Source organism: Xenopus laevis, chromosome 7L, assembly GCF_017654675.1.
Source record: "Xenopus laevis strain J_2021 chromosome 7L, Xenopus_laevis_v10.1, whole genome shotgun sequence".
NCBI classification, from domain to species: Eukaryota; Metazoa; Chordata; class Amphibia; order Anura; family Pipidae; genus Xenopus; species Xenopus laevis.
The window spans coordinates 76835909-76852424 of NC_054383.1; the positions used below are offsets into that span (position 1 = coordinate 76835909).

A 16516-nucleotide genomic window follows, 5' to 3' on the forward strand; every position below is an offset into this window, starting at 1 on the left:
TTTCAGGTGTCGCTGTCATTTTGGTATTCATAAAAGTAATAAAAAACACACTCATTGACAATAAGTTCAGACCTTATGTGGTCTTCATTGTGAGGATGTTTGTGTACATATGTCAGCCATGGAAGTGTATGTAAGCAAGCCTTTTTTTGTCTCGCACCACATTTATCAGGACTCTAATTGAAAAAGGGAAAAGCAGCAGAGATAAAAGGGGCTATTGCAAAATGCAATGTAAATGTAAATTTTAGGCCAGTCAGCCCTTAGTTTCAGAACAAGCACCACCAGCTGAGGTGTTGTTATTGTATTTTGTCCTGGAAAAAATGACTTGGTTGAACAGCAATGCTTCCGATTTACTGCACTCCCAGGGACCAGTTCAGCAAACTGTGCTTTTCACTGTCAAGGCAGCAAATAAAAGTGTTTATCATTAAATGCTACATATTCCCTGATGAAGGCCTAAAAGTTTTTTCTAAGTAAATAAGAGGAACCATCATCATTTCTTGTATTTATATATATCTTGTGCATAAGGTTTATATCCCATTGGCATGCAACCTGAGGGAAGTTAATCTATTTGAGTTTCTATCTTTTGGACAATTTTAAATGTAATAACATGAATTACTAAATCATACTAAACTGCACTTTCTGATACGGGACAGATTTTATGTCTGTTCAGATTAGTTAAGCTTTTTGGACATCCTTAGAACACATACATCTATAGTGTAGGAGCAATAGGGTTCAGTTAATAGGGACAGTACTGCTGTATCCAATGGGAATAATACAGTGTATTAGTTGGAGAGCAGTGAAAATTCAGTAAAGTGGGTTATGAAATCTTGTAAGTAGTGCATATCATTCTATTATGGCTGAGGGCATATGTAAAGGCTGTCAAGAAGTGATACGGTTCTGGCACATCATCCTAAGCAGATAACAAGGGGAGGCAGTTTTAGAAGTATAAACTAAAATTTTTTACTTTTCTCATATTGTCACTCCTAAATGCCTTAAATTGTTGGTGAATGTGATGTAGTGTTGGTTAGAAAAATCTATTTACTCTTTCTGGTATTGCACACATTCAAGGGGTTATGCAATAAAAGGTGCAAATTTTGATACTAGTTCGGTAAACTTTAATCCAGTATTGGCCAGAATATGGACACCTTTTATTACATTACTGATGTGATTATCTATAGTGGAACCAACATGCAGCCAAACACTGCATTAGAGTCTGTTCATGGGAAACACCAACGTTTAATCAAGCAGATAGTTTCAATAATTGCATTTAGTAAGCAAAAACTGATCTACAATGTATTTGATTATACCTTGCATATAATTTACTTTGTTTCTCCCATTTGATTTACCACTTCCTTCCCTCTTATACCCTCCTATGACATCACTTACCCTAATAGGACCCATCCATAGACTAGTCGTCCCCTCTTTGTCATAATTCTTTTAAATATATTACATTTTTCTTCCTTCCATGTCTATATTACATCATAATGTATGGATATACTGTCAAAATACATTAAAAATACTAGAAAAGGGAACATTTATAGTTGTCAGAGTTGCTAGCAGTAGAAGTGCATCAAATATTTATGACACAGTTCATGGCTTCAGTTTGAAGTCTTTGATTCCAAAGCAGTTATTTTCTTATACATTCTTCTTATACATTAAGGATTTTAATGTAGATGCTAAACCTGGTTTTTAGGAATATTTTCTATTGTGCTGCACTGTACTTCATGCTGTTCTGCAAGCTCATTAAAAATAAAGGATGTCCCTTTAAATGTGTCTCTTTAATATCCTTTCTTTCATCTTTTCATTCTAACCTGGAGTTTTGTTATTTATTTTTTGCCTTCAAAAGACAGATGAACTGGCTGAGCATTCTGTACAGCACACCCTCTGTAAAGGAATGGGTCTATTAGGCAACTAATATGCGGAGAGCGGTCATACGCTCACAACAGGAATACAAATCTGCACCAATTCCGCCATCTGTAGTAGTTACACACACACCAGCCATATATTTTATGCAGCAGGTGTATATTATCACAAAATCTCAAGAGAAAGCAGCTTTACAAAAGCTTTAGAACATTTTTGCAAGGTGTGGTCCATATTCTGGCACAACATTAATTGAACTAAAAAATGTAATGCCAAGTAATCTATTTAGCACTCACAGACATCCTAGTGTATAATATAATTACAGTATAACATATATAGTATATACAGTCATATGAAAAAGTTTGGGAACCTCTCTTAATTCTTTGGAGTTTTGTTTATCATTGGCTGAGCTTTCAAAGTAGCAACTTCCTTTTAATATATAACATGCCTTATGGAAACAGTATTATTTCAGCAGTGACATAAAGTTTATTGGATTAACAAAAAATATGCAATATCCATCATAACAAAATTAGAAATGTGCATAAATTCGGCCACCCTAACAGAGATATTAGATCAATACTTAGTTGAACCTCCTTTTGCAAATGTAACAGCCTCGAGACGCCTCCTATAGCTTTTGATGAGTGTCTGGATTCTGGATGGTGGTATTTTTGACCATTCGTCCATACAGAATCTCTCCAGTTCAGTTAAATTTGATGACTGCTGAGCATGGACAACCTGCTTCAAATCATTCCATAGATTTTCAATGATATTCAAGTCAGGGGACTGTGACGGCCATTCCAGTATATTTTACTTCTCATTCTGCATTATTGCCCTTGTAGATTTCGTAGTGTGTTTTGTGCATTGTCTTGTTGGAAGGTTAGGAGGTAAGTTCCAAGAGTAAAAGGTCCATAGAAGGCATTGCAAAAATGTATGCAAGGCCAAGAGCAAATTCCAACCAGCTAATGTTATAAGAGTGAGAAGCACAAGGAGTTTGAGGGGTACATAATATCAGTCTGTGAGGGCATGGGTATCAGAAACTTCCAGGTTTTGAACCAGGGATCTGTTATTATATACTGGTCTCTGCTCCTCCTGCTTGAGCCAAAGTGTGGCGTCAGCCTGACCCTGAAAGAATGTATGTGACTCTTCTTCCCTGTTAATACTCCTTGGTCAATGCAGACATTCCACTCCCCCGTCTCCCTGGTGCTGGATCATTGGCCAATCTGTTTACTCCAAACCTTGTGTTCTTGTGACCCCTGTTCCTGAGATCCTGTTCCTGTAAGTCCTGTCCCTTGCATTGTTATCTGACCTCCCAGTTTAGACCTTGGCTCGTTATCTGACTCTGAATGGTTTCTGCTCATCCTGACCTTCGGCCTGTTTCCTGGATTACATTTGTCTGCAGCCCGCCCTTGACTCTTGGCCCGTCTTATGGACTTTGATTGTTTGCTGTCCGGCCAGACCTTTGCCTGAACTTAGACTTGCTTTTCTGTCACCACATTTTAATTTTTCTTTAATAAATCTCTTTAGAACTTGCACTACTTGTAAGCGGTGTGTTGCTAAGCACATAGCTTGCATACAAACCAGCACTATTCCTAACACTTGGTGAAAATCAGAATATAACATCTATATGAAATAGTTCCACCTTGGTAGGGACAGAGCTAGATCCATATCAGACTTCTTTGAGGAGGAAAGGTGATACTAAGGCAGCCATATAAGCAGCTTTGGCTCCATCAAGGGTTTGCTGCCAACAATACCCTTGCTTACTTAAACCCCTAGTAGTGAGAGGCATTCTTCATCCATAGTTACAAGCAATGTATAGCAGAACTAACAATAGGATGTGCACTTTTTATAGTTGTCAATAACTGTAGTCTTTGCTGAGATAAGCAATGTGGCAACTCCATTTATATGTATTCTTTATATGAAAACTCACAGAGAAGAACTGTTCCTTGGTTTTTATGAGACAATCTTAAAATCAGCTCTTTTAGCAAACTGAGTTAATTTATCCTTTAATACTACCTTGAGCATGTGCTGCATAAAACTAGGAGAAGTAGCAGACTTAAGCAAGTTACATTTTGTCTGGACAAAGAAAACAGGATTTCTTTGTAACTTGTGTCAAATCTTGTAAAGCATGCTAATAATCTAGTCTCCTTCTCACCCACCCTCATTAGTATGCAGATTGCGCTGAGGCCTTGCATTCTTTGACCATTCCTATGGGATGCAACATAGATAGAGAACCCTTTGCACTTTAATACATTATCTGTTTAGAAAAATGTATACTATAATACTAGGGCTTTAGTACTTAATTCCCTGGGGCAACATTTGGGTAAATGCTTTGAAGCTGCTAAGCAAGACATAACTGCCAACCCCAATAATTACTTGGCTTAGATGTTTAATAACTTAAAACAGGGATAAAAAATGAGTAAAAATAAAATAAGTTGGATGTGATTTCATAAAAATGTTCTCAGTGTCAAGGTTTAGGCTAATTTTTAAAACCAATTTTTATATGTCAAATGTACACATTCACAGATCTATACAACTCGCACACAGAGTCAATGAAAAGTTTAGCCACTACCTGTTCTCAAACACCCTATTTCATCTGCTCTAACGATATTGCCCACCCTGTCTTACATGTCCTGTGCATTCAATTTTGTGGTAATTTCTTTACAACATGCTCCCTCACAGCGCAAAATGTATTAAAGCAGCCGTGCCTGTCACTCCATAATTCCATCTTTCCGCTCCCTGTCCCACTGGTATGTACTCCTCAAGCTTCTGTTTGAATTTAATGTCCCTGCCAATGCCCCTTTAGCCACTCTCTCCATGGCCATTACACACATTCTCCAACTTTCCATCTGTCGGTTTTTCTGCCCTCCCAGTTGCCATGCAACCATTTTTCCCTAGCAGGCATTGTTCCACCTGCTGGACACTGTGGGTCCCTACATATACTTAGTGAGTATCTTCCTTCTACTTGACCCCAGCCCTTTACTCACAGTCAGCAACCATCTTTCTCTTTAGACTCCTACCTTGTGGTCCCTGCTCAAATGCCACACGCATCCTCGTGGTCTGTTCTCTCCCTCCCAACCTGTCTGTTCATTACTGGTACTCTGCATTGTTTGTAGTTGAACAATATTAGCACAAATTCAACTCAATTCTTTTGAAATTAACCATATGAACTTGAGAAATGATGTGAAAAAAGTCCACTAACATTAGATGGTTGAAAGGTATTTCTATATATTTGTATGATTCTTTAACTGTATTCTGGATACATAAAATTGCATAAGGAAAGTTTTACTACAAAAATAGAAAATCCATAGTATCCCATTTTCAGATCTATATAAACTCCACTGTGCAGAGACAATTAGCAGTGGAGTGAAGAGCATCGGGTTCTCTTCGCCTGGTAAAAAAAATGACAGGTGGAACGAAGCTGAGGGGCAGCCCAGTGTGCCATTGGCATAGAAAGGCAGTTGCAAACTGGCCAATACTATCCTGTCAGAACACTTAAAAGAGGGAGTGGTACACATGGATTAGCAGAGTTGTCAACCTATACAGTGTCCGTGGGGAATTGTAAGCGTGGGTCAACAGGGGGGGTCTACCTGTGACGTCACTGTGCATACTCGCAATGTGCAGTGACATCACTAATTGCACACTGTCCAAACCGGGGAATCACAGCCCCGTTGGGTAACTGGAGGGTGTGACTCCTGAAGTTTCTGGGACACCCTTTTCCCCAGCACCCCACCCCCCCCTTGGTGGCAGGGTCTGCTTCCTCTATAATTACTCCATTATGTTTTCTTTTTTATTTCACATTTTTTAATTCTCCAGGTCTATTAGTTCACAGCAATCACGGAAATATTATTTTTCATTACTTTAAGACCAGTAAACACTAAGGAGCTACTTAAAGCTATTTACATTTGTGAAATTGCACAATTGCATTTTTTCAAGTTATGAAAGTTGATTTAGGAATAAAAACATTTGCAAAGTGAGTTATTTTTGCATTTTAACAAATAATTTCTTATATTACAGTTTTTTAAGTCATTTTATCAATTATCTATGAATTATTACTCTGCTCCGAGGTGGCATAATCTATGGTAATAGTGTTACAAGTTTTTCAGCATTCCACAAAAATTGTGTTTTGGGAAAAAAGTGTTTCTTTGCACCAAAGTCTATTTTCTTAAAATGTCAGTCCATGGGAAAGTTTTTCCAGATGTTAGTAAATCAGCCCCTGATTTACTAACACATGTCCATCAAGTTCAACCTTTTAACTTTTTTTAACCTGCCTAACTGCCAGTATAGAACTATATTGCAAACAATTTGCAGGTGATATAAATTACAAATTCATTAATATAAAAATATTTTTTATTCTGGGATGTTCTGAAGTCAGTGGGAAAAAGTAAAAGAGGAAGGCCAACAATTCCTGGATAATAGTAGATGGCCGCCATTCAGCAGCTGTGATGAGTTTATTTGCAGCAAAATGAGAATTTAATTAGGCTCTTCACACTTAACTAACTCTTCTATTTCTGCAGATCCTAGGTCTTTGATTCTCTCGGATTAATCCTTTTAGCCCTAAACCTCTTCCAGCTGCTGGTGAATCTGTGCAGAATACAGCAACTTCAGGTCCCCCAGATGGCTAAGGTTCTCTTTTGACTTCTCCCCTTGGGGGTTTTCTGTACAGACAATGGTGATGTGGTGAACATGCTACTGGACTAACTTGGGCTTTATGTTACTGAGACCATTGCAATGACCACAATGCTTGCATGAGAAAAAAAATATAGCATTTTAAGGAGTGAGATGCAGTTTCACAATTCATTATTATACTATTATTGAAAAACGACTTTATTTCTATATTAGAAACTCTAATTTAAAATGGTTAGCTTTTGTAAACAGTAAACTGTGACAGTAAAAATGAAGAGAACTTAAACGTCCAGAGAAAACAATGACAAATTAAAATAATTTGAAATCAGCAACAGATTGCAGTACTGGGAAAACTGCTTTGTCTGTTCAGTTAACATGCTATAGGCCTCATCTGCAAAGCTGAATGCGAAGTGCAAAAAAAGTCACAATCTGCAATTTTTTTGTCACTTTCTACACTACATTCGGCTGTGTGCAAATAAATGCTGGTCTCTGTTCTCTTTTCAAGATCAAACAGAGGTGGATTGGGGAGGCACTTAGATGTTCCTACCCGTCTCTTACCCGCCTCTAACTTACACATCATTTGCACCCACAAGGGCTGAGTTGCACCTTTGGATGCTACATTGAGCACCAGACTTTTTATCCAGCACTCAGTGCAGAGACCGGCAAGGGCGCACAAGTGCTCTGTAAGTGAGCAATTAGGGCCACGCTCTTGCACATGCGCCCCAGGATTTTGTATATGACCCTTTAAATGTTTGAGGCTTAGCCCTTTATCAAGGTTAAAAAGCAACAATAACCAGAAAAATACCTGTATGGTACTATATAAATTAATATACAAATATATTGTGTACAAAACACTGTTTTTCTTTTTCTAGAACCCCTAGAAGCAGTTTGTATCTAGTCATATATAATCATGTCTGTCAACTCTCCTGGAATTCCTTACCAAGTTTTGGACCACATTCCCTAAACTCCTGTCACACACCGGTTCAGTTAAAGGAGAAGGAAAGGCTCTCTTTACTTGGGGGTGCCAAAAGTTAGGAACCCCAAGTGATTGTATATACTTACCTCACACCCCGGCCGGTGCAGCAGAAAACTGCACTGCAAGCACCACAGAGCACCACTGTTGAAAATGGACAGAGTGATACAAGGATGGACTGACATTCCTTATATGGACTAATGACATCATCATTACTACAAACGTGATCGTGCACCTCTGACTTCGTCATTGACTGAGTGCGGGATATATATATATATATATATATATATATATATATATATAAAGCAAAAAAAACTTCCACACACATAGGTCTTGATAAGTGAAAAAAAAGCTGGTAGATTTATTTCAACGTTTTGGCTTAGAAACTCAAGCCGTCATCAGGAAGGGCACCTATCTAGTTATATGTATGTATATATATATATATATATATATATATATATATATTATAGTACAAACACCTGCACTCTGTCCTCTTTTTTCTCCAAGCCGGGTGCTCGGTCAAAGTGTTTATATATGCATAGAATGGACCAGCACACCGTTTTCTTCAATCAAACGTGTTTATTCAATACACACTGTGCATCCAACGTTTCGGCCCGCATCCGGGCCTTTATCAAGGATAAAGGTCCGGATGCGGGCCGAAACGTTGGATGCACAGTGTGTATTGAATAAACACGTTTGATTGAAGAAAACGGTGTGCTGGTCCATTCTATGCATATATATATATATATATATATATATATATATATATATATATATATATATATATATCTATATCTATCTATATATCTATATCTATCTATCTATCTATCTATATATATATATATATATATAGGCACTTGGGGGTGCTTAACTTTTGTCACCCCCAATTAAATATGCCTTTCCTTCTCATTTAAATGTTTGTATAGTCAGTCAGCATATAGTTATGGGGACTCCAAAGGGCTGTGGTACTTTTTTGAAAAAAAAAATTCTGCTTGGGTAAAATTATGGAAAATACCAAGCTATTTCTTCTCAAAACCCTGTTCACATGGGGTTTCCTTAAAAATTGTACTAGCATTCTTAAATAGACCCGCTTGAAGAAGCAACATGAAATCAAGTCTCAAAAATTTCCAGAGTGAATAATTAGCACTCTAATGATATGGGGTGATTTGACATGTCTTATGTCATTAATGATCCTCCACACAACCTCCATCCTGAAATGCAACAGCCATTTCCTTGTAATAGTAGCTGATGTAGTAAAATAGATAGTTTACTTTAAATTAACTGTTAATATCATGCAGACAGTCATATTCTGTTAGTAAAACACAGAAAGAAATCACCAGTGCTCGGTCTAACTCACGCTGTGGCGTTGACCAGCTGTTATAAACACCATTGTGCCAGCGCTCAGCCTAACCCACATTCTGGAGTTGACCAGCTGCTATAAACAATAAAAAGACAATATTTGTACACAAAGAGAAAAATTGGCAGTCCACTGTTTGCCTTTAAAAATAATTTTTACAAAAAATGAGGTGTTAGTACCACACTTTGGCCAAAATATGTAAGCTCACATTCCACGTCAAGGCCCCTCATTGTACGTGAGTCCTACACTATGAGCTTTCTAAGTTTGTAGTGCATTTAAAATCAAGTCCCCCAGCAACCACTGTGACTAGTGGGAAAGCAGGGAGATTTTAAGCCTCAGCCAACAAACATACACCTGTGAATAATTACCTTCCTTTGTAGTGCATTTAAAATCAAGTCCCCCAGTAAACAATATGACTGAGTAATAAGACCATGATGCACTTAACTCAGGGGCTATAGTAAGGAACTTTTTAACCCCAGCCACTTTACATACATCTGAAAGTTATTCCCTGTTTTAAAGGCTGAATGGCAGCTACAGGCAAAATTTGGCAAACATTTGTAAACAAAACACAGAAAGAAATCACCAGTGCTTGGTCTAACTCACGCTGTGGCGTTGACCAGCTGTTATAAACACCATGTGCCAGCGTTCGACCTAACCCACATTCTGGAGTTGACGTGGCATGTGAGCTTACATATTTTGGCCAAAGTGTGGTACTAACACCTCGTTTTTTGTAAAAACTATTTTTAAAGGCAAACCGTGTCCTGACAATTTTTCTCTTTTTTCTTTTGGGTACAAATATTGGCTTTTTATCGTTTATAGCAGCTGGTCAACTCCAGAATGTGGGTTAGGCCGAGCATTACAATTTTCAATTGCTCTTCATTTTATTATATTATATTAATTAATATACCCAATATACCCAATATACCCTAACAATATGTAGTTGTTTTATTGAGATACTGAATTATAAATAGAAACACAAGTAATAATAAGTAATGGAGCAATAGTTTGCTGCCTGTTGGGCTAGTGACCTCCATGTTAAATCTGTAATAGGCAGAATAATTCATAAACTATGAAGACCAATAGAATAGGATAATGTATAACATACATAGGGTAAACTTAAAGATTTACTACCCTTTAAATAAGGCAGCCAATGTTTACGTCATGTGTGAAAATATTATGGTACGTGCATGTAGCCCTACAGATATGTCTGGAAAGGATATAGTAAACGATTGTGAATTAGTAATATGTACTAATATCTCTCATAAAGTCATTTAAGTATAGTTCCAAGAATATTTATAACAGCAAATAAGTGATCATTCCAATATGATTCTAACTGGCCTTCATGCTGGTTCCCCATAAACTACATTGGGTGTCACAAGTAGGCCTACTCACACAGAATGGGAACCCATGAATTACTCTGATGACTCAGAAAATATACTAACATATATATATATATAGAAAATGATGGATATGAGCCGCACACCCTAATTATAATCACAACCTGGGTGCTCATGCTTAGAGGGTAAATGCAGGATACAAAATGATAGCACTCGCAGGATTTTAGCAAAAACAGACAAAAAGTGTCAAAAAAGAAAAGGTTTATTTATCCAACGTTTCGGTCCCACACAGGAACCGTTCCTGTGTGGGACCGAAACGTTGGATAAATAAACCTTTTCTTTTTTGACACTTTTTGTCTGTTTTTGCTAAAATCCTGCGAGTGCCATCATTTCGTATCCTATATATATATATATATCTATATATATATATATATAGATATATATAGATATATATAACAATATTACAAATATTACAAATAAAAAGTCAAGTATTTGAGTAGCAGAATTCAACATCATCAAACAAAAATATGGGTATCTTTTTTAGAATATCACTCACTGTCCTCTGATGTGGTGACTCCAGCTTCAAACTGCAATAAACAGCTTTTCTCTCCATAGGCAATCCCCATTATATCTTAGTGTTTGGTGAATTTTGAGTTATCTTATAATTTCCTTTGAAAAATTCATTGTGCTGATCTGAAGCATTGCATTCCAGCTCATATTATTGCATGTCTCAGGCCCAAGAACACTGGTGTGAATGTCTGATTGTCTAGGAACAATGTCATGTAAAAATCTGATGTCTAGAATATCCCAGGGGGTCCTGGGCCACTCCTCCTTCACTAATCCCCTGGCTGCTGGAAAGCCATGACTCGCAGATGAGTAATGCAGTGTTGGGCCATCTGACACCAATGTGTATAAACAGAAACCAATTTGTTAAGCACACAGATCTGAAACCAATTAAAACACACATGCCCATTAGGAAGTATTACCCTCCACAACATACTCTAAAGTAAACTGAACAAACATATTTTAAGACTGATGAGTCTAGTTGCCCAAAACAAAGTCTTTAGACAGAAGTAAGCCAGGTGTGAACAAATTGCATCTCTTTTATCATCTCATGGAAATTAATGTTGGGTCATTTTGCGTGTATAATAAGAGCATAGATATATTGTTAAAAAACTATTGGTAGCAAGTTTGCCCCCAAGTTTTATTCATACACAAAAAAAATCACCAATGATGAGTAACATACAGTCTTCTAATTGGGGCTTATTAGTTGTAAATTAGTAAAAAAAATGTTGGCTGAAATCCTGAAGAAGAAATAAAAGATAAAGGGAAAAAGGTATAGAAGGTCAAGAATAGACCAGAGAAGGGAAGAATCATTATGAAGGAAAAAGATTTGGGGAGGAAAGAATGGTAACAGAAACAGTAGAACCATCCTAACTTGCACTTTACTAATTAGACTGACCAGTGTAGAAGATTTAACATGGGGGGGGGGGACTTTAAAAAGGAATAAAGTGTAATTCCTAGAGGGCATTCATGGAACTGAAGCACCATAGGAGATTGTTGGAAGAAGTGTGACCATGAGACAGAGAATAAAACGTAATAAAAAAAATAGCAAGAGAAAGTAAGGTAAAAAAAAAAGAGAAGGGGAAAGACAATATAGCAAAACAATAAAAGGGAAGCAGCAAGTGGTATAATAATTAAAGAATAGTAAAAGATTTTTTAAAAAAGAAGACAGTGTAAACTGCAGTAACTACTTGGGAAACTCTGTTACATCTGTACCGTGACCCTTTGCTCTGTAGCTTGGTCAGAATGACTAATACTACCACAATTAATATTATTATGAAAGGAGAGGTAACTAATCCACCATTCAGTTTCTGTTCCATTAATAACTTTTTGGTCTGTGTAGTCTGATATATGCTATAGATGCCACTGCATTATATGAATTAATTGTCACTTGGTGAATGAATGAATTTTTATGCAATCATATCCTATGTAGCTGCACATTATTAACTCAAACTGTTCTGTTGGACAAGAATATTGTCAAGATCCCCATTTGGGCTTTCTTAATAATCTTATCTTAGCCAGTACATAAAGAGTTTTGGGACAGAGCCAATGTTTTAGTCTCATATTTATCTTCATGCAGCCAATAACAAAATAAATATTTAGGGACCTTGTAAACATCATTATAATAATGAAAATATATTTTAAACTGTGAAGTCTCATGTGCTCTATAAAAATTAAAGAGAGAACTAAAGTTGCTCTTGTTCCCTACTGGGAACTTTTCAGCAGCCATTAAAAGGTGCAGGCAGCACAGACTAGACTGAGGTCTGAGGCTGAACAAAGACCTAACCAGACAGAGAATAAGGGTCAAGATATTCTTATGTACATCAGATTGTAATAGATGTTCATCTAACATTTTTTTTCTTCAGACACATTACAATAAATACTCACATCCAGGGACTCCTTGTGGTAAGCTTTATAGTTATACTATAAAACATTATATACAGTAGGCACAGATGAATTTCTACCAGACAAAAGTAAAATAGTCGGAGAAGGGCAGAGAAGGGCAAGAGAGTCTGAAACCCTGTGGTTAACATTATTCAATCAGTAAAATCTTTTGCACTAAGAAATGTATCACATCATGCTGAAAATGCCAGCATAGATCGAGATACATTTGTTGATGAATATCTGTTCAATTGAACAAAAGATTTGCTGAAACTGTCAACAATAAGCAAGTTTAGAATCTTTTGTGCACTTTTCAAGCGTGATATTTAAAGAAACACCTAATCCACTTAAAATACAACACTAGTCCAAAGCAAAAATGTTGCATTTGGACCATATTTTGTTTAACATAAGCCTGAATTGAGCCAAAGTTCTCTTTGGCTTGACAGTAGTGGCAGCCATTTATAGGCTGTGATTTTAATAGTATTTGCACGTGTTTATTAGTGCAGACATTCCCTTTGTGTATATGGAAGCTCTTTGTATTTTTATTAATACGGGTATGGGATCCGTTATCCAGAAACCTTTTATGCAGGGGCAATCTCCGATATACACCATTTTAATTAAATCATTCAGATTTTTAAAAATGATTTCCCTTTTCTCTGTAATAATTAAACATAACTTTGTACTGGATCCCAGCTAAAATATAATTCATCCTTATTGGAGGCAAAATAATCCTATTGGGTGTAATTAATGTTCACATTATTTTTTTAGTAGATTTAGGGGGAGATTTATCAAAGGTCGAAGCGAAGATTCGAATTTCTCAATTTATCATGTACTGTTTCTTTGCTGTTTTCGCCTATGGGGGACCTCCTAGAACCAATTTCAAAAATCAAAGTTTTTTTTGGGAAAAACTTCAAATCGAATTCGATTTCTTTGATTTGTACAATTCAAATTTGATCGAAAACATACCTATTCAATTGAAAACAGACCTATCCGGCCAAAAAATTGTATTTCGGCTAAAAAATTTTCAATTTTTTGAATTAGAATATCAAAGTTTTTCAAATTCCGACCCTTGATAAATCTGCCCCTTAGGGTATGAAGATTCAAATTACCCCTTATTGAGAAAACCCCAGGTCCCGAGCATTCTGCAGGCACATAAGTGTGTTTAGTTATTTTACTATGTTTCTGAGCATTCTTCTGGTACACTTGAGTTGTGTGCATGGGAGCTACTCATATTTAGTTACTTATTTTACTATGTTCCCGTGCAGTCCACTGCTACACCTGCAGATGAAAAAGTATTCTGCAAATACAATTAATGGGCATGGTACTGATAAACAAACTAGTATTTGCACTATATTAGAAGGAAACTGGTGAATATAGTTAATAAACCTGTTAAATTACTGTTGTTCATGCCATTCACACTTTAGATTATCGGCACATTTATCAAGGTTGCACCTGGGCAGTAACTAATAAAACTGAAAAAGGCCATTAGAGTAAGGAACAAAATATTCATCCTACCTGCCATTTTCTGCTTGTCATAACAGTTTTATATTAGAGTTTAAAGATTCTCAGTAGTGATGACCAAACTTTTATACCAAGTAAAGTTTTACTGCAAAATTCACAATTTCACAATTTTTTTGCCATTCAGTTTCAGCAAAAAGCAAAAAAAAAATATGTTGCAGAGAATGTGAGACATCTCTATTATGCACCTCTTGCCTTCCACATCAACCTATCAAAGACCTCTCCAGCCCTCCTCTTGTCTATCTAAAGGCATGCATAGACATGCAGATTTACGAACAATCAGTCTGTGCCATTTCCCGACCTGCCACTTACCATTGAGATTAAAAAAAGTAGTAAAAGAACAGATCAGACAATGTTCTGCCCCTAACAGCAATTGTACAAAAGTTATGTCCGACAAAGCTGGTGACAGATCAGCGATACATGCAGAGATATTATCGGTAGCCGACAGAAATTTCCTAACCTGTCCGATCGTCTAAACAACTTATCGCCATGGCACAAAAAATGACGGTACACTCCACACACGGCCCGAAAATTGTATGAAACGGAGATTCATACAATCAAATCATTGCGTCTATTGCCAGCTTAAGGAGCTGTCTGTGAGCCATGTTTGGAAGAAATTGGCAATATGGGAAGAAAAAGTGAAATACTAAAAACACCCTAACTTCAATTGTGCAGTTTCACAGATCTTTCCAGCAAAAAAAAAATGCGACAGTTTCACTAATTTTTCGTTATCATCATTATTACTTATCTTGCTTGATAAGAATTTCAGTCCCCAGTACAACTGAAAAAGATGTTGAGCCCTTGAATTGCATACATAATTATATTAGACCTATATATTAGATCTATCCATCATATAGATCATATCCAAGTTACCAAAATGAGATGTCTTAATTCTTCATCATGGAATAAAATGGATATTCAAGCTTGAAAATTGAGTTGGAATCCTTTTATGTCCTACTGGACCCTATTATGCCCATTTTTGAATGTAACACAGAATAATCTGTGAACCTGCTGTGATATTTAGTATTCATTTGCACCACCCCTGATTTCTGTTAACATGAAATCATAATGTGCATTATTTTTGTATACGCAACAGAGGCTGCATTAGAAAAGGGCAGATAAGGGTGGATTACTTTTATGCATTAACCAGTGTCAGGGGGAGAACAGCTGTGTTTCATAGGCCTATTCTTCTGCAACCCTCCAAGGAGAGAATTACCACAATAATGTGACAGGGTCGCCTTATCTCTGTTAGCTTGCTCTTCCCCCACCCCTCTACTAAGGCCCTAGGAAATGCCAAAGCTTGGCAAGCTGATCCATTTGTGAGCTTGCTTCAGATTTGTATGGCAAGTTCATTTAACACACGTGGAGAGAGTAAAATAAATCATTTTATAATCAGCAGTGCAAAGATTTTGAAATCAAGGGTGAAACATAAAACTTTATTTCACCTATCAATTCAATTTAAATTTAATCATACTGAAAATTTATAAATATAATCTATTAAAAATTCTGAAATAATCATTGTTACTCTTCACTATCTCTCTCTCAGCATTCTCTCTGCATGCAGGAGTCAGGAGTCTGATTTTGAATGACAGTTGGGTCCAATGCAGCCTTTAGGGGTGATCCTTTTGCCTAGTATTTGCCTATACATATTAGAGCTCACTCTTTTAGATTGTATTTGTGCTGGAGTAAGGTCTAATACATCTGATAGAAAAGGGAGTTCCCCCAAAAAGATAGATTGGATCTGTCAACTTCTGCATGAAGACAAAATGAAGAGAAACAGATGCCGAGATGGATAGCGAAGATTCATTTCAATTATTTCAGAAACAGAACAGAATATTTAATTAATTTTATTTAGAAAGTCTCTTTTTTCTGTATGATGAAGCTTATACTACATTTTCATTTTTGTGATCATACGGATGATGGCAAGGAATGGCATTGAATAAAGGTGTGTATGAAATCAAGCAAACAGTGAAAAGTAGACCTTGTCACATTATTGTGTTAATTCACATAAATTCACTTGAATTTGGCATATGTTTCATATGTTTCTAAAACAACAGAGACATTTTTATCCTAAATAAACACAACCTGGACCCTTGTTTCCCATTCCCCCGTGTAAAGATTTCATGTACACTAGGGGGCAGATTTATCAAGGGTCGAGTAGTAAATTCAAATTTGAATTTTTGGTTTGTTCTTTTTTGGTCAAAACTCACAAATTCAAATTGTGAATAATCCAAACTCAATTCGATTTTGAAATTCAAGATTTATCAAACCTTTATCCTGGGAATAATTTGAAATTCAACTATTCGCCACCTAAAACCTGCCAAGTTCATGTATAAGCCAATGGGAGAGGTCCCATCTGAAGATGTTAATAGCATTCCTGATATTCCAGTTTTTTTTCAGAGAAAA

General features: G+C 36.5%; 1 protein-coding gene across 6 annotated transcripts in view; it reads right to left on the reverse strand.

The window, feature by feature from the left end:
- Window positions 1–16516, reverse strand: part of pknox2.L (PBX/knotted 1 homeobox 2 L homeolog) — a 381764-nt gene that overhangs the window by 115110 nt on the left and 250138 nt on the right. Inside the window, exon 1 of one of the 6 annotated variants that reach the window (XM_018225719.2) lies at window positions 10704–10929. The exons of the other annotated variants lie outside the window; for them this stretch is intronic. Within the exon in view, the coding sequence (XP_018081208.1) occupies window positions 10704–10760 (57 nt within the window). The 5' untranslated portion in view covers window positions 10761–10929. Of the gene's footprint in view, window positions 1–10703; window positions 10930–16516 lie in introns of those variants that run through there. 6 annotated transcript variants of the gene reach the window in all.